General features: G+C 51.9%; 2 protein-coding genes across 2 annotated transcripts; one reads left to right on the forward strand and one right to left on the reverse strand.

Annotated features, from left to right (window-relative positions):
- Positions 1-79: 79 nt before the first annotated feature.
- UTP11 (UTP11 small subunit processome component) lies at positions 80-6,138 on the forward strand. The gene is made up of 8 exons (XM_026702788.2): positions 80-164; positions 247-308; positions 389-491; positions 617-730; positions 1,003-1,096; positions 4,186-4,316; positions 5,574-5,684; positions 5,942-6,138. Exons 1-8 carry the CDS (start codon positions 105-107, stop codon positions 6,023-6,025), a joined length of 759 nt encoding a protein of 252 aa, XP_026558573.1. The 5' UTR covers positions 80-104; the 3' UTR covers positions 6,026-6,138.
- A 10,099-nt stretch (positions 6,139-16,237) lies between these two features.
- On the reverse strand, positions 16,238-17,896 carry POU3F1 (POU class 3 homeobox 1). The gene has a single exon (XM_026702859.2). The coding sequence runs from the start codon at positions 17,848-17,850 to the stop codon at positions 16,711-16,713; it is 1,140 nt and encodes a 379-aa protein (XP_026558644.1). The 5' UTR covers positions 17,851-17,896; the 3' UTR covers positions 16,238-16,710.
- Positions 17,897-18,002: the final 106 nt, after the last annotated feature.

Here is an 18,002-nt window from a genome sequence, read left to right on the forward strand (position 1 = left end):
GGCGCGCGAGGGAGCCCTGGGCGGGGCGGGGCGTCCGATTCAGGCCTCGCCTTTCGGGTCTGTGCCAAGCGGAAGGGGCGGGCCAGTCGCCAGAAGTGGGAACCATGGCGGCGTTCTCGAAGGCGGCCAAGTCGCGGCAGCGGCAGCACCTCGAGCGGGGCCAGGTCGGCTCGGGGCTCCCGCGGGGGGGGCAGGGGGGCGGCGGGGCTTCCGGGGGGACGCCTCTGACTACGTGTTTCTCCTCAGCTCGCCTCGCGGAGGGCCCTGGGGCTGCTCGAGAAGAAGGCGGATTACCGGCTGCGCGCCGCGTGAGTGGAAGGGCCGAGCGGGGCGGGGGCGGGTGCGCGGCGGGGCTCGGCTCCTGACCCGCCGCCGTCTTTCTCCGCAGCGACTTCCACCGGAAGCGGGATGCGTTGCGGGCGCTGCGCCGCCGCGCGCAGGACAAGAACCCCGACGAGTTCTACTTCCGGATGAGCCGCGCGCCGCTGCAGGTGGGTCGGCGGGGCTGGGGTGGCGGGTGGCCGGCTGCCTTCCCCTCCCCGAGTCCCCCGCGGGCCTCCCGACTTGGCTCGCCGGCCGCCTGCCTGGAGCCCGACGCCTCGTGCCTTGCCGGCAGGACGGAGTCCACGTGATCGGGGCGCAGGCCGCGGAGTCCACTCCCGAGCAGCAGAAGCTGCTGAAGACGCGGGACCTGAAGTACGTGGAGGCGAAGCGCGCGGCCGAGGTCAAGGTCAGAGGACTCCCCCGGCCCTCCGCTGCCCCACCTGATGCCCACCTCTCCTCCCCTTTCGCCGCTGCCCTTAGGCGGGGGGGGGCTGGGCTGCCCCTTCCCGGGCTTGCTCTGCTTGTTGGGGGGAACGCACAGGGGGCCCAGGGCACTGGGGTCCCCTCCGGAGGTTGGGCCTGCTTGCCCCCGCCCCCTCCCCGTGGGGCCTGGCCGTGAGAGAGGCGGGCTGTGGGGGCTCTTTCGCGGGGTGGTAACCTGCATCCTTTTAATGGCAGAAAATCGAGCGGCTGAAGTCGGAGCTCCACCTCCTGGAAGCGGAAGGGAAGCAGCCAAATCGGCACCTGTTCTTTCTGGACACCAAGAAGGAGGGTAAGTGGGGAGGGGGGGGCTGGGGCTGCCTCTGGCTGGGTGTGGGAAACCAGGGGGGCAGAGAAGCCGGCCTGGTGAGGCTTTGACCTCCTGGCGGAAAGGCCGAATGGAAGGAGGGAGCTGGGGTGTTTCCTTGGTGTGAGGCTACTAGCAATAGGTGACTGAATTGCAACAAATCATAATTTATATTAAGATATTTTTTATTCCAATCTCGACTTAACAAATATCAGTATGGTGATTCCTGTTCTTGAGTTTGTAATCTAAAAAGATACAACAAAGAAAAATGGAAAGGGGGAGGCAAAAACTAACCCCAAATCCAATACTAAGAATTTCTATAAAGGCTGGCTGAGGTGAAAACTAGAGATGCACACAAAAGAGAAAGTGTGTGGTTTTGTTATGAGACAAACGTCTTGGAAATTTCACCAACATGTTCTAGGTGAGTTGTAATTCAGCCACATTGAAAAACTTGCCAGTTCTGAGTTTTGACTGGGAGAAAAGGACAAATACAATGTATATATAAAAAAATCAACACATCCCTGTTAAAATACCAGCTTTTTTGAGATGTTAAAAAGAATTAGACTAACACTACTTCAGAATTTTTTTCTACCTGTATAAGCTGTACTTGAAAAACAAATATTTTAGGAAGAAAGATATACACACACACACACACACACACATGTTTTCTTAAGTTTTCGTGGGTACTTACATGTATGGCATTCGGCTTTGCTCGGGTATTTTCCCACGTCATAGTAGTTTAAAAGCACTTTTAAAATTTTAAAAGCACAACTACTATGACGTGGGAAAATACCCGAGCAAAGCCGAATGCCATACATATATATATACATATACATACATACATACATACATACATACATAAAATATATAATATAATATATTAATTATATATATATTAGTGGTTGCATAAGTGCCCTTAAATATTTTGTTAAAGTACCTTTTGATTTTATGACAGCATTCCGTCTTTTGGGGTAAGATGAGCCTATCAGCATGGTACATCTTGCCTTTGGAATCTTTGCCCACTCTTCCTTGCAAAAACACTCCAAATTTGACAGATTGTGAAGGAAATCTGTGCATAGCCCTTCTCAATCACCCTACATATTTTCAATTGGTTCAGGTCTGGACTTTGAGCCATTCCAAAACTTTGATCTTCTAGTAAATGCATTCATTTGTTGATTTGGAGATATGATTTTGGTCATTGTGTTGAAAGGTGAAATTCCTCATCTTCAGCATTTTAGCGGAGGTTTGCACTTGACTAAAGCCCTACCCCAAAGTATAATGCTGCCACCACCATGCTTCACTGTGGGTAGAGTATCCTTTGGTTGATGCACTGTATGGTTTATGTACCAAATTTGAATTATGGCCAAAAAGTTCAATTTGGTCTCATCAGAACACATTTTCCCACATGCTTTTGTCAGATAATTTTTTTTTTTTTTTTGCAAAATCTAACTGGGCTTGGATGTTTTTCTTTCTAAGAAAAAGCTTCTGTCTTGCCACCCAACTCCACAGCACAGATATATGAAAAATACAGGGGATTGTTGTCACATGTTGTAAATAATCAGTACTTGACAGAAATTCCTGCATCTTCTTTAATGTTGCTATAGGACAGGGGTGTCAAACTGGTAGACTGTGGGCTGAATGTGTGACACGTAGGCCATGGCCACCCCAGCTCTGTGAAGGGAAAAAATGTCACGATGCGTCACATGATGGCAATGTGACACGGTGAGTTTGACACCTGGGCTGTAGGGCCTCTTGGCAGCCTCTTCAACCAATTTTCTTCATTTTTAAAGTCGATTTTGGACGGACATCCAGTTCTTAGTAATGTCACTGTTATGCTACATTTTCTCCACTTGTTCATGTCTTTACTGTGTCCCATCGTATATCCAATGCCTTGGACATTGTAACATTCTCCTATGGGAAGAAAAAATAGGCTTATTGATCGATCAGATTCAGTAAGGCCTTTGGATGACAGCTGACCCCAGAATAAAAGAGACATGAACCAAAGTTTTAGGCAGGATGATTTCAAAATGTACCAGAGATATTTGTAATCCTTTTGAGCTGCTTTATGGAACGTGATTTTGCAAAGTAGGTAGTGTTGAAAACCATGAGAAATAGGGAACAGAAAGTAGCCAATGGATCGAAGTTTGAGATGGTATATGTGGAGACTGTCAGTAAGAAAGAACAGAGAAGTAAGTTGTCAAATGCATGCAGAAAAGTATAAAAAGAATGCCTTGTGATGTGTTCAGGGCCACTGGCCATGACTACTCCTTACCGGACCCAGCCATGTCGGTGGACCTCATTGCAATGAGTTATTTGATATAAATTGTGTTATGATAGCTGTTCATGTTCCAAATTGCTCATGAAATAAACCTCTGATCTCAAAGTAGGATTTATTGCTTGTGATTTGTCTGTGTTCCTCTTTTATGGAATTATTTTTACAACACCCCTGACTGATACCTTACAGATAATGATCTCATTTGATGCTTTGTAAGCTCTTTGCAGACTCGCTTTTGCTGAGAGGCAATTGAGTAAATGTCAGAAAAATCCTGCAAGAATAACTGAACTTTATAAGGGCTTGATCAGAGTCACTTTAATTGATAGCAGGTGTGTACTATTTACCATAAATTTGAACATGTTTCGTTAATTCTGAACGCAGACACATCCCTACTTATAAGAGGGTGTGCACACTTAACCAACCTCATTATTGAATCTTTTTGTTATTTTTCCTCCTAAAAGATTTGTTTTTTTTTAATTGAATTGCGCAGCTTGTATGCTATATTAAAGGTGGGGGAAAAAATCTGAAGTGATTTATCTTGGTCTAATTTTGAGGTGGTGAACCTCTTTAAGAAGAGGAGGGACACCCCCCCTCCCCAAAGGAAGGATACAACCGTCTTCGTCCCTCCCACTGTTGCAGCTCTTCTAAGTGAAATAGCATGCCTGGCGGGTTATTTGGCCTTTTCCTCTTTGTGCAGCATGTTTCCTTTGTAAACCTAAGGCTGGCCTCAAACGGTTTGTAAGCTGGGAGTCAGGGAGGGTCCAAGTAATTATGAGAAACCAACCTGTCCTTTCCTCAGTGCAAGGGTTTGATGTTGCATTCCATCTGAACACGGCTCCGGAGCTGGTCAGCAGAGTCTACAACAGGCCAACCCTTGAAACCCTGAAGAAAAACGCAGTTTCGGGGATCACCACTGATGGACAGTTACAGGTCTGATCTGCTAATGCTTCTCAGTTTCCTAGGGTCATCCCTTGAGCTCAGTTTGCACCCAGGGGTGGGAGGAGGAGCATATTTGTGCAGGTACCTGAAGTCATTGGCCTGGACAGGGCACCTTGGTTGTGAATGGCCACACTCGCCTTCCTTCTATTAGAAAAGGTTTATGTTCCCCCGAGTGTGCTTTCCTGGACGGGGCAAGGTCAGGATGGACAAAGTCCTCCCTGGATCTCCACGGTGTTGACAGTCCTACTTAGTCTCTGGGGTTTTGTTGTTCGTAAACCTGCTTCAGAAGGAAGTGACTGACTACAGGGTCTTAGGTGTCACTGGGGTGGCCCTGGAAAGTGGCCGCTCACCCTTTCAAAAGACTTCAATGAGCTCATGGCCGGTGAATGAGACTGTTGCCAATTTGACTCTGAAATGGTGGCCTCTTGTTGCTCCATTGGCAGAAGACAGTTGGCCGGTGGCTGGCGTGAAGAGCTGAGCTACAGAAGAGTGAAAACGTTCCTCCTCCTGTGGTGGATTTCAGGCTGATCTGCCAGGGAAGCCTCTTTCAGGGCCGAGTGCGGCTGCTTCCTTTGCATGTGGAGTTGTTGCCGGTCTCCTGTAAAGCTGGAGGGGAGGGACATTGCAATGGAGTTGCACCGGGTTGCCTTTGGGCTGGGTAGGACCCGGCGAGAGACGTGGTCCTGCGGCGGTTGCCTAGAACCACTGAGGGGGAGGGCACTTCAGCAGATGGTGATAAGCTCTCTCCTCCTTCCCCCGGCTGGCTTATTTCTGACATCCCTAGACTAGTCCAGACTGGTGGGGTGTTCTTCTCTCCTGGGAGCCTTGAGTCATCATCTTCCATGGGGGAACGAGTTTGGATCCGTCCTGAGTGATGGTGTTAATTAGCTCACACCTGCCATGATGGGTTGTGCTCAGGAGTGCTTGGGCTGGGACACGGGTGCAGCAGGAATGGGCGGCCTACTTGCCTCCTCCGGTTCTCCTGCTGCAAAGCCAGAGCAGCATCCCTTGGCTGCAGCCCCCAAGCCCTTCTACTAGGTGGTCCTGCCCCGACCTCCTTTCCCTGCAGACTTGCATGATTGGAGGGCATCCTTTGACAACCTGATTGCAGGAGGCCTTTGCAGGGAGGCCTTGGGTGTGAGGAGAGCCCTGCCCGGCCTCAGGGAATGAGGGGGGAGCGCTCTGAGCATTGTGTCACTTCGAGAGCCCTTGGATGAAACAAGGGCCTCTCTCTCCTCTTGTCTCCAGAGGTTGGCCCGACAGAGGAAGGGGCAGTACAGCCTGTTGAGGCAGCGCATCGAGCGTGAGCGGAAGATGTTTGTCATCGCACAGAAGCTCCAGACCCGAAAGGATCTCTTGGTGAGCAGAGCTCCTTATTGGGCATTGCAGGAGGTGGCCTCTGCTCTCCCTGGTAGGCGATGGAGCAGGAGCCTCCTCTTCTCTTCCTTGGGGGCATTTTGTCCTGGCCCCCAGCTCAGGAAGACCACCCTGTGCTTTGTTTCTGTGGGGAAGCAGCTGGCTGGTGAGGCCAAAGAGGCACCTGGCCCTTCTCTGGAAACAGGGGCCAGGCTTTTGGTAGACTGTGTTGCTTAGGTAACTCTTCTTCTTGATTTCAGGACAAAACAGAGAAAGTGAAGCTGAAGAAGGAAACTGTAAACCAACCAGCAATTTATAAGTTCCAGTTTAGACGGAAGCGCTGACTCTTCTGTGAAGAGGGATCTCCTCTCTTGATTGGCTTGCAAACCCGACAAATGGCCTTTTTCTCTGCCTTCGCTTTACCTCGTCCCTGTTCAATAAACACAATAAGAATGGTTGTGAGTGCTCTGCTGCCTTTTCCACCCTGCCCATGCAGGCACTGTCTTGGAAGCCCGGCTCCCGCCATTTCCTTTCCCAAGGCAGAATGACCAGGAGGAGAACAGCTAAGCACTGGGACAAGCTGCCTCTTGCCTTCCTGAAGGGCTCTGAAGGTGGGGAGCAGATGGCCCAGACTGGGCTTTGACAGCCTCCCACCTGGCTTGAGTTCGCATAGCTCCTGAGGAAGGAAAGGGACTTGTAGAAGTGGAGGGGTGAAATGTGCATTCCAGGGTTGTGGATCCAAGTATAAAAAAGGTGGAGTTTGCGTGGCACCTTCTGCATGTTGTAGAATTTGGTGCTGTGCCTGTGCTCACATGCCCTGGAGGCTTCAGGGTGAGAGGGGAGTGGCTGTGTTCAGGTGTGCTCTCCAACCTGAAGGTGGGTGTTGGGAATGGATGTGCCCAGCAGGTGGCAGTGCTGTTTCAAGGGAGGGAGGAAAGGGAAAGGAAAGGAAAGCTGGCTGGCTGCCTCCTTGACAGCCACAGTTGGATTTCAGTGCTAACCAGAACAGGGGCTTTGGGTGGGAAGGGCTGCTTGCTAGGCTTCTGCAGCAGAGACACTGGAGGTAACGTGGTCGGCTAGTCGTGCTGCTTCTTGCCCCCCCCCCAAGTATCTGTCCCTAAAAGACAACAGCTGTGATGATCCGAGACCCTGGATCAGGAGGTTTGTTGCAATGTGCAAGGCTAAAAGATAGCTGGAAACTTGGTTTGTGATATCATGCCAGCCCTTCTAGGGTGGGTGAGTAGCCAAGAGGGGGGTGTGAGCAGAGAGGCAGCCTTCTGACCATTGTACGGTTTCTCCATTTTCCTATTTGCCTGTGACTGACACTGGGAAATGTTTCTGCTGGAAGGGGAAGAGTCTTTTTAAAGAGTTGTCTTGCAACTTGTTCATAAGGAGTTGATTCAGGAAGTGAGCTCAAAAGCAATTGCAAGGAGCTGCAGTAAAACCTCTCACAATGTGGCACTTCTGGTGATGCCTTGAAAGCAAGAGAAAGTGACACCCCTCTTCCCCAAAAAGCTGGAATGAAATTCTAATAAAACATGAAATGACATGGAGGATCAACATTGAAATCTCCCTGAGATTTGTTCAGTTGCAGCAGTTGTGAAAAAGCAATGTGATGGACAAAGGTTGGAAATAAAACCGGACCTTTATTTCATATTTTGCTATTTGTGCCACACTTTTTCACAAATCTAGAATGCAGCCAGGAGAGGACTAGGCAGAGGGCTCAGGCTACAGCTCAACCTGGGTAGGACGACGCGGGCCAAACGGTCAAGGTCCACGAAGAAAAACGGCGGTTTCTCTCCAAGCCCGGGAGAAAGGGAGGGGGTGGGAGAGGGAGGAGCAGACTATTGCGCGCGGGGGGGCAGCGTGGCCCGTTCTCCAGTGGGAATTCGGGGAGCGGAAGCGAACGGCGCCCACCCGTACCAGCCCATCGCGTTGGGGGCCCGCGACGCCAGGCAGGAACTGCGGTTCCGGACAGGGGCCCAACTTCGGGCCTTGCCGGGACCGCTTTTCCAAGGAGCAGCGGACCCCGGCCCGGGCAGCCTCGGAGCCGCCAGCTGCTCTTCTACCGAGCAGGGCTGAGCGCGCGGCCGCTGCCGAGCTGGACCAGCAGCTGCTTAAACCGCCGCCCCCTCTCGGGAAAGCGGAAAGGCCCCCGGGAAGAAGCGCCCGCCCCCGCCGCATCTCCGGGAGCTGCCAGGAGCCCGCCGGGGAGCAGAGGGAAGGGCGGCGGCGGCGGCGGCGGCTTCTCGGCTGGAACAGGGGCTCTTTTGGCTGCTCGTCAGCATCTGGGAACGGAGGCCCTGCGAGGTTGATACACTTTAATTAGCCCAATTAAAGGCGCTGATTGCAGCGGTGATTGGGGGGCAGCCAGCAGCGACGGCATCTTCCCAATGAGCTGGAAGGTGCGGGACCTCAGCCAAGCGGGATGCGTCTCTAATGAGCCGGGCCGCTCGGAGCCGCTTCGGGAACGCCGCCGCCGCCGCCGCCGCCGCCGCTCTTGGCTTTTGGCAAGCGCGCCTGAGAAAGGGGTGGGAGCCCTGCGCTTCCCGCCCTCCCAGCCTGCCCTCTTGCTGCAGACAGCGCCAGGGGCCTCTTCCCAGGTGGGGAGAAAGCAGCAGCACCTGTGGGGTCCTTCTCTCTCTTTTACCTGACGGGCGGACTCCCCTCTGAAGCAGCCTGCCTTCCTCCCTCCCCCTCTTCCCCTCCTGCTACCTTGCACTGTTGCCCCCCAGCAGACCTGGATCCTTACCTGGCATCGAAGGTAACTGGAGTACGGGGGAAGAGCTTTCCCTGTAGCTCTCAGTGACATCAATTGCATGCCGTGATGGAGCTGACTCTGGAAGGTGCCAGATGATGAAATAAAGGGTTTTATTTTTCCCTCTGCAGCACCATGTGTGATTTTTACACCCCCCCCCATCTGCCAATTTGGTGAGTTCTGGGGGGGGGGGGTCAGCTCCAGGGCACAAGGAGCACATCATGTGGCAGAGGCTCTGAGGGAACCAGCCAGTGCTTGAACTGTCAGTGGGCTTTCATGTGAGAGCCCAGTGTGCTTCTGTGGCTGGAATTGGGTGCAGAAAAGAAACACCCCCTTCTCTCCTTTCCTGGCCCCATCCCAGCCAGAGGCATAGGCAAGGCAGGGGAGCCCCCTGCTTCACTGTAGGAATCCAAACCAGAGCAGGCTTTCTCTGGAGGGCCTCCTGGCTTCCCTTTAAACCCAGTGAGTGAAGGGAAGCCCTTCGGGGTCCTTGATCCCCCTGTCTGGAGGTCTGTGGTGCATCAAGACATGGCGCCCATGACTGCCCCTCCTTTAGAGCAGGGGTCGCCAACCTTTGGGATCTCAGGGACCACCAAACTCATAATTTTAGATCCCAGGGACCACTAACTGGTTCTGTGGGTTTGGCCTAATGTGTGGGTGTAGCTTGGTGGTCATGTGATTGGCTGGACATGGCTTGTATGTAAATATTATAAATATTTATATAAATATTGAATTTTTTATAAAAAAAAGAGCAACTTTTACCCCAAAATCAGGCAAAGCGGGCAGGCAGATTGAGTTGCTCACAGAATCAGATTCATTCAGAAATCTATCTATCTGCCATTGGCTAGCTCAATCTGTCACATAAATTTTGCTTGCAAGCAAACTCACAAAATTAACTCACAACACACCATGTATGTAAATATTGATTTTTTTTTAATAAAAAAGCAATTTTTACCCCAAATCAGGCAAAGCAGGTAGATTGAGTTGCTCACAGAATAATTCAGCAATCTATCTATCTGCCATCGGCGAGCTCAGTCTCTCAAATTTGCTTGCAAGCAAACCTTCAGTCCTAAGAGAGGTTCGGCTGTACTTAAAAGCAGAGCCGAAAATCTAAAGACTAACTAGAAAGCAAGAAATCCAACCATTTCCTACTTCCTAGCTAATCTAAATCTCCCAGCACAGCAGAACAGATGATGGTCGGAAAAAGGAAAAATAGCAATTTAGCAGGCAAGTTTACTGGGTAAGGAGTGAGTGGGCGGGGATGGTTCCCGTGAGCCATGTGGGTGGCACAGCCTTGCATTTCTGCACAGCCTGGATTAATTGCTTTGGGGGGGTGCTCTGGGGGTAAGATTTCTCTGCGGCCCACCAAAATTTTCTCATGGACCACCAGTGGGCCGCGGGCCACCAGTTGGCGACTACTGCTTTAGAGGGGTCCCTATTGAGCAAGGAGATGAAATGCAGCTTTTCCAGGAGGTCTCTCCAGCATAGGAGGTCTTCCTCTGGAGAGAAATGTCCTGAAGAGGGAGAATGTGGGTTTTTATGGGGCATGGAAGATGATGCAGGGTGCCTTGTTGAGGCTTGGGGGTAGCATCAAGAACACCAGAAAGTGCAAATGGAAGGAGGGGTCACTTTGGCTGCTTGTTCTTGGCTGGCGTGTCTGGATCTTTTGCAACTGAAGCCAGCTTGGCCCACCTGGCTGGAGAAGGCATCTCCCCTTCCTGTGGCTACCGCTTTCCAGGCTCATCTTCCAAAGCCAATTGTTTTCTTTAATGGAGAACTGGGATGTCCTCCCCCACTATCTCACCCAAAGGACATGTAGTCCTTGATCCATGCCCAGGTGTGGCTGCTGCACAACGAGGCCTAGGGAGGCCTGGCCCCAGAAGTTCCCTTTGCTCCATCACGGATGGTCTTCAAGAAGAAATTGGACAGTCATTTTTCTGGGGTGCCCCAGGCGAAGCTCTTCATGCTCTGCCCGGCTCCAGGCAGGGATGGTGGCTGGATGCTTCTCCCGAGGTGGGCTGATCCTGCGCTGTGGCCCCAGGAGATTCGCCCCCCATGTGGAGTTGGGCTCCCCTCTCGGGCAGGGGAGTCTTTGTCATACCGGTAGTAGGGCATCGTTTTTAAAAGAATTGGCTTTGCCTTCAAAGGCGAAAGGAAGGCGGCGACAGGAGCGCCTGAAGCTGAGTGTCTCCACCGGGCTCCAGTTGCAGGGAGGAGCCCTGGCTGGCCCCAGCACGTGGCTGCGCCAAATGCCACGGCATTGCTCTAAACGCCGCGGCAGCACGAGAAGAAGGGAAAGCAATGGTGGCAGAAGGTCTCCCAATACAAAATGCCCCACCAACACCGAAGTCAACGCAGGCAGCACCATATCCAGGTATGCAACAAAAGTACTTCCTAACGGCAAGCACCCCCCCGCCGCCATTCCTTCCCATTTCACATTTTTAATATAGGCCTTAATTTGGGGGGAGGGGCTTAATTTCATTTTATGCCTATAAAACATGCTGGGACTTCCTATTGGGGGAGGCCGTATTGTTGGAGAAACACGGTAGTCCCAGGTTTGTTACTGCATTGTAGAAGGTTGCATGTGTGGGTTCAGTTGTACATTTGTTAAGGGTCCAGTTAATATGAGGTAGATTGAAGTCACCAAGAAAGATAAAAGCGTGTTAGTAGTGTATTTAGCTTGTTTGCATGTTCGATGTCATAATCAGGAGCTCTGTAACATAGTAAGAACTGAAATGTGATATTTAAGGACAGTTCACAGATGATGGTCTCAGGAATAGCAAGCTCCTGGGTAACTTGGATGTTTTTTTAAGATATAGGGACTTTTTATAGAAGATAGCAACACCACCTCCTCTATGGATTTCACAATCTGATCGGTACACATGATAGTCTCTTACTGTGGTAATGGCGTCAGGGAGAGATGCATTGAGCCATGTTTCACAGACAAATATAATGTCGAATGTAACCGTATTTAGTAAGAGGAGAAATTCAGGTATTTTATTTACAAGGCTTCTTGCATTGAGTAGCTTGCATTTAAGGCGAGTTGTGATTGGAATAGAGGTAGTTAGGGGCGTGCATACCTAGTTTTGAGTGATGTTGGATTGGATGGGGTGGGGTTGGATCATCAACATCAGGGCTAGTGAAGTTACTATCACTGATGATTGTCCCAAAGGTGCTTTTTTGAAGGCAATTGGGCTTTCCTTGCTTCGGAAGAAGCTTCTTGGTTGAGAAGTGAAACATCTTCAAGGAAAAAATAAAAAAGTCCAGTTGCCTTTGGAAAAGCAACTTTGGGTCAACCATGACCTAAATGATGGAAAATCTCCATAGACATTTAGCACTGATGATGTTAGCTAGTTTGGGTAATAAAATGTCTGCAAGAAAACAACCAAGCCCAGGAAGCACCAGAAATCTCTTAAATATATTCTGCTTATACATATTTCAGTGTTATTGATTTAAAAAGCTCAGAGAGCACCCTTACTGCAAAGCAGGCACAGGGTATCTGTAGACAAGGTTAAAATAAAACCAGGATGCATTTTAATAAAGGCAGCATATGCTTTCATTCAGACTTTTGCAATAGAATTGAATGCACTTCTAATCAGAAATAAGCCCGATTGAGCTCAGGAGAAACTTCTCCCAACTAAGCAGGTACAGGGTTACTGTCCAAGAACTTCCTGTCCCTGCATGCCTCAAAAAATCCCATTAGAAATGTGTCACTGCAAAAAGACAGTTACCTTCTTTTTTTTTTTTGCAATATATGCTCCTTAACTAATACCACTTTCAGGAGATGGTCAAAGTTATTGGAGGTCCAGTTTTGTTCCCCATAAGGGTAACATTATCTCAGGAAATCCTTATGCATTATATTGTGATAAAACTCTAACCCTGAAATTATAGTATAATTTCAAGTGAATATTTCAGAAAATAAAATTTATGTTTCTCCACAAGTTTCTCTAAAGCTAAACCAAAGAAAACACTGTGTTCTCTCTTATTAACAGCTCCTACTATAGTTATTGCAAAGAAACTCTGTTACTATATGGTTTAGCCAAAGCAGTTGAAAAATAAAAAAATCTACCATGAAAAGGAGGATTTTTTTCAAGGAACAAACTGGGGGCTGGACAAGGGGCTAAGAAGTGGTCTTGTTGATGGACTTGGCACAGACTTCTGGACACCCACCTGCCTGTAACAGCCACAATGCTGAGGTGCAGGGACTCTGCCAAGAGACTCCACCCCCCTCAAGCTTGCTGCTTCTTCTTCTTCCCCCTCCTCCTCATCTTCCACCTTCTTTCCAAGTCAGACAGGGTAGCCCCTCAAATGCTGCCTTTGCTCTCTCTCTTGGTTCCTGCCATTACTCACAGACACCAACCTTGCTCTTTTTACTGTAGATCCCATTGAAATTAAAGGATACTTTTGCAGATTGCGTTTACATGAGTTACCCTAGAAAATTTACCAGAACAAGATGTGGCTGCTTCTCTTCCTCTTGGCCTGCTCATTGCTCAAGTCCAATGGTAGGATTCCATGGTTGACCACACAGGGGGTGCTTTATGCATCCTGCCTATCAGGGCTGGTCTCCTTTTTCTGACCCAGAGGAGGGGCCATGGAGAGGCTGGCCTTGCCCTCACTGGTTTCCTGGTCTCCCGGACCTGATATCCCAAACAGGATTTTCTTTCCCAGGGTCCCTGTTCAGTCAGTTTTTGACAAGACTCATTCAAAATTGTATGGATCTTTATATCACTTAGAGCCTTTTAGATGACACTGAGAACAGTTCCTAAAGCCACCTGGGGTACAGATTGTACCAGAAGGGTGCTCTCAATAAAACAAAATCTGCTGGCTTGTTCAAACCAAACAAATTTGGAATTTTCCAAATGGAATTTTCCCATGAAAATTGAAATCTTGAAATCACCCATACAGTAACAAAATTTTGCGCTCAAAACGTAAAGCTTCACTAAGTAGTGAGTTACTTAATTAATGAGATTGCATTGCATTTGGAAGTTCCATTTGGTTGTTTAAAATTTTAAGATCTGAACTGTAGTAATAATGTTCTTCCTCAGAACAGCATGGAAGTACCAAATGCTAGTAATCAATCAATCTTCTGTGTAAGTCAAAAACCTGAACTCTCATCTATCAATGAATTGACAAAGCAAGTTCATCAATGTATACTTTTTCTCCAAGAGAGGCAAACCCTTTCCTACCGCCCTCCCTTCCAGGCTCTTCCGTCTCTCTCTCTCTCTCTCAGACTGGTGTCCACATGGCCTTGCCCTAGGCATCCCCTTGAGGGGGCTAGCAGAGTCACAGGGCCACAATTGGAAAGAGAGCATTCTCAAGGGCTGAGTCATATCCTGTTGTGTATCGGTCAGTCAGCTTCAGAGACTCCATGCATATGGAGCTATGCAGTGTGTGGGGTGTGTGTGTGTGTGTGAGAGAGAGAGAGAGAGAGAGAAGGGAGAGAGATTTATCAGGGATAATTTTGATGCCTAGCAGATGCTGAAGAAACAAGGCAGCAGCCCTGTGAATGCAAAGGGGCTACTCCATGACTTGGTCTAATTACTGGTGCAGTCTTTATATAGTACACCAAAGAGCAGAACTAACTGAGTTTTTCTCATGATAAATATATGGCTTGTTTCCCCCAATAGTAGACTCAAAAGAAGCAGTTTCTTCCCAAGTAAGTGCTGATATAACACCCCCCCCCGCATTATTTCCTTAAGAGAATGACCAATCACACTATGGGCATTCATTCATTTTTCACCCAGGGGTAAAGGATAGCCTACTCTCTATTTTGTGTACAAAACCCAAGTAGATTAACCTCTAGATTCCGATTTCCACCTGGAAAAGATGTTGAACTCTTTCCTACCTTCTAGGGCAGCCAAGAGGTATGGATGGGGGAAGCAGGGAGGGGGTGCAGGCAAGGCAGCCTGGCTACTTTTGAAGAGAGTGGATGCTCTCATGGGGGAGGGGGGGAAGCTTCTCTGGAGAGAATGGAGGACATCTGTTCCCCCCCAGGGAAGGATCTTCTGCAAGCAAACACCAAACTCAGAGAGCACCAAGGACTCCCCAGGATCTTTCTACCAAGGTTAGAGATCATGAGTGCTCCTCAGCAGTCAGACAAAGACCGGATCCATCCTGCCTTTTCCTTCAACCTTTCCCAGGCAGGAAGCATAATGGACGGACGGACAGACGGATGAAGCTCGCTCTAACCAGACACATTTTTAGAAGTGCAACTGAAATCCTCCACATCTTTGTAGTTTCCCTTTGCTGCCCCCTTCATGCTCTGCTGGAAAAAATACTGTCCTTGGATGAGAAGATTCCCTCCCCCTCTGGCCAGCGCCAATTGGCAGTCTCTTTAGCAGAGAAGAGCCGGGCTGAGTGAAGCCCCCTTTCTTAGGCCGATTGCTTAACCTCTCCTTCCTCCAACCTAGTGAATTGGCTTTCAGGAACTTTTTTCCTTCTGGACCTGGAAGGACTGGGTGCACCTCCCAAGAGCTTGGCTGGCCCTGCTGTGCTAGCAGAGCAAAAAGCTCCCACTGTCTAATAAAGACCCTGGTAGCTCTGATGGGGGACCCCAAAGTCTGGATGAAGAAGGGAAGCAGCGTCCGGAATGTCCACTGCCTTGAAATTGTGCCACTTATGCACAGAACAGGTTGTGATCTAAACTGCCCTAAAAGTGGACATTTGTCAGGCAAGAGGCAGTGTGAGGAGAACATTTGCTCCAGTGCTTTGCATGACAACCACAACAATGATGAAGCTCTTCTATGACACTCACCCATTTCCAAAGGATGCTCCTTCCTCCCCATCTCACAAATTCTTTGGAAGGCTGCTTGGCTTGCAGTGGAGCCTGGTTGGTCTGGCTGGACTCCCCTTCCTGCTTTTTCTCGTCTTGAGAGCCCAGTTCAAGAAGTCAAAGAAATAACCAGAGAAAGCATCTCAGGCACCCAGCAGGGTTAAACTAATAATGTATCATAAAGGTATGGAAGCATTTTTGGTCTTCCTCTTGTAATTAAAGTTGATTTCAAGCACTTGTGGATTAAATTTAAAAAAAAAGAATGAAAGCACGGAGTGAAATTGAGATGGCCATAATTCGAAAATTCACTACTTAGATATTCACTACTTAGAACATTCGCTGTTCTTTTGAAATAATAATAAGGGGAAAAAAAGCTGTTTTGGCGCCCTAAAGTTTGGCGCCCCCTTTATCGCGGCTTAACCTGAACGCTCTCCGTGAAAGGGCTTCGGGTGGAAGTGCGTCTTCCCTTTCAGGAAAAAGGCTAACCGGTTCCCGATAATAATATTCCACGGCTCAGGCTAGTCCTGGGAGGTTTCCCTCCCAAGGCGGCCAGCGAAAGCCGGTCTCGGAAACAGAACCCTGGACAGGGACGGCGACTCTCCAGCAGGATATCCCGGGGCCAACTTGCCATTCCCCGCACTTCCCTTCTCCGGCCAGCGCCGGCCCCGCTTGAAGAAGAAGGGACTAGCCCGAGTTGAGGAGCCCAGCCCAGCCGTCGCTCGCCCCTCTGCGTTGCCGGCCGGGAGCTTCGAGCGCAAGGCGGAGAAGGGCGACTCTCCCGGCTGAGCGGCGGGGGAGTTCGGGACCGAATTGAGTGCTTGACACGGCCGCCAGCGGACCGCAGGATCTTGCACGGGCCGCGGCAGCCCGGCGGCGTGAACAAAAGGAAGCCTGGCAGGCCAAGGAGGGCTTCGCCGCGCCTCTTCCCAGGACCCACCGAGCACCTGCCCAGGCTGCCCTGCGCCCCCCCCACCCCCCGTCTTTCTCCTTCGGGCTTTGAAAGGAAAGACAAGAGGCGGTTCCGGATAAATGTTTTTATGCGAGTAATAAAATAATTGATTGTAACATAAATAAGGGAGAAGACAACGGCTTCAGCCGCTTTCTGGCCGCGGAGTCCCTCCGAGGGCGCTGGCCACGAGCCCCCTTCGGAAAGACCCCGGGGACACGCTCGGCTGAGGGACCGTCGGGCCTAGAAGCGCCGCCTCGAGTCCTCCCGGCGAAGGAGACAGGCACCGCTCAGACGCGCCCTCGAGGAAGCGGCGCCCCTCCGCGCCTGTCCCGGCCGGGGCTTTTCCGAGGGGGATCAATAAATACCGAGTTTCATTTGGAGCCGAGTGGCGGCGGGCAGGCCGAGGACGCTCCCCGAAGGCAGCCGGGCGGCTCTCCAAGCTTCAAGGCTCCCCGCCGTCCCCGATGCCCAACGCGTCGCCCGCGCAAGAGTCCTGCCGCCAGTCCCAGCCAGACCAGCCGGCTGCATAGCCGCCGGCGCCGTTCCTCAGTCATTGCACCGGGCTCCGGAGCGTATGGTGCAGCGGCGGGGAGGCTTCGCCCTGCGAGTAAGCGTCCTCCATGGTGGGCGGGTGCGGCCCCCCGGCCGGCGTCATGCGCTTCTCCTTCTGCCGCCGGTTGCAGAACCACACGCGCACCACCTCCTTCTCCAGCTGCAGCGAGTCCGCCAGCGACGTGATCTCGTGGGCCGACGGCTTGGGGCAACGGAGGAAGTGGCTCTCCAGCGCGCCTTTCACGCCTACCTCGATGGAGGTGCGCTTCTTGCGCTTGCGGCCCTGCGCCGCGATCTTGTCCAGGCTGGCGGGGCTGCCGCTGCCCGAGTCGGTCTCCTCCAGCCACTTGTTGAGCAGCGGCTTCAGCTTGCACATGTTCTTGAAGCTCAGCTGCAGCGCCTCGAAGCGGCAGATGGTGGTCTGCGAGAAGACGTTGCCGTACAGGGTGCCCAGCGCCAGCCCCACGTCCGCCTGCGTGAAGCCCAGCTTGATCCGGCGCTGCTTGAACTGCTTGGCGAATTGCTCCAGGTCGTCGGAGCTGGGCGCGTCCTCGTCGGAGGGCGGCTCGGGCCCCACGTGGCCCAGCGGCGTCGGGGAGCCCTCCAGGTGGGCCTCGGCCACCTCGTCGTGGCCGTGCGGCAGGTGCAGCGCGGGCGCCTGCGGGCCCAGCATTCCGTTGAGCCCCGGGTACGCCGCCTGCGAATAGAGCAGGGGCTGCGGACCGCCAGCCGTCGGGGACATGGCGGCGGGGCAGCCGCCCAGGTGATGGGTCGGGCCGCCCTGGCCCCAGTGAGCCCCGCCGCCTCCCGCTGCCTGCTGGTGCACCAGGTGAGAGCGGGAGTGGAAGCCCCCTCCGCCGCCGTCCAGGTCTCCGCGCGGCCCGCTGCCGGCCTTGGCGTGGTCCAGGTGGGTCCCGCCGCCGCCGCCCCAGTCCCCCGTGGCGCCCGGCAGCCACTGGTGGTGCGGGAGGGTCCCCATGGGGTGGCCCGGGGTGGCCGCCAGCCCCTGGAGGTACTCGTGGTGCATCATCTTCTGGACCTCGCGGTAGGTGGGGCCCTGGTGCAGCCGCTCGGCCTCCGGCGCGGGCATGGGCAGGAGCGAGGCGCCGCGCGGCAAGTACTGCGCCGTGGTGGCCATTGTCGCTCGGGTCGCGCACGGGAGCTGGCTGGGCCGCGCTCCGCTCTGCGGCTCTCACTGGGACACCCTGGGCGGCGGGACGCGCTTTAGAGCCCCGTTCGGCCCGGCGCGCAGCCACTCCCCCCCGCGCGCCCTATTGGTTCCGCCGCCCG

This window comes from Pseudonaja textilis, chromosome 10 (assembly GCF_049901715.1).
Source record: "Pseudonaja textilis isolate UNSWEBS1 chromosome 10, rPseTex1.2, whole genome shotgun sequence".
NCBI lineage: Eukaryota > Metazoa > Chordata > Lepidosauria > Squamata > Elapidae > Pseudonaja > Pseudonaja textilis.

Excerpts from the sequence above, each read along its gene's own strand:
- POU3F1 (XM_026702859.2), bottom strand. The coding sequence starts at position 17,850 with ATGGCCACCACGGCGCAGTACTTGCCGCGCGGCGCCTCGCTCCTGCCC.
- UTP11 (XM_026702788.2), top strand. The coding sequence starts at position 105 with ATGGCGGCGTTCTCGAAGGCGGCCAAGTCGCGGCAGCGGCAGCACCTC. Across the intron at positions 1,097-4,185 it reads TCTGGACACCAAGAAGGAGG|TGCAAGGGTTTGATGTTGCA; the intron begins GTAAGTGGGGAG and ends TCCTTTCCTCAG. Across the intron at positions 5,685-5,941 it reads AGACCCGAAAGGATCTCTTG|GACAAAACAGAGAAAGTGAA; the intron begins GTGAGCAGAGCT and ends TCTTGATTTCAG.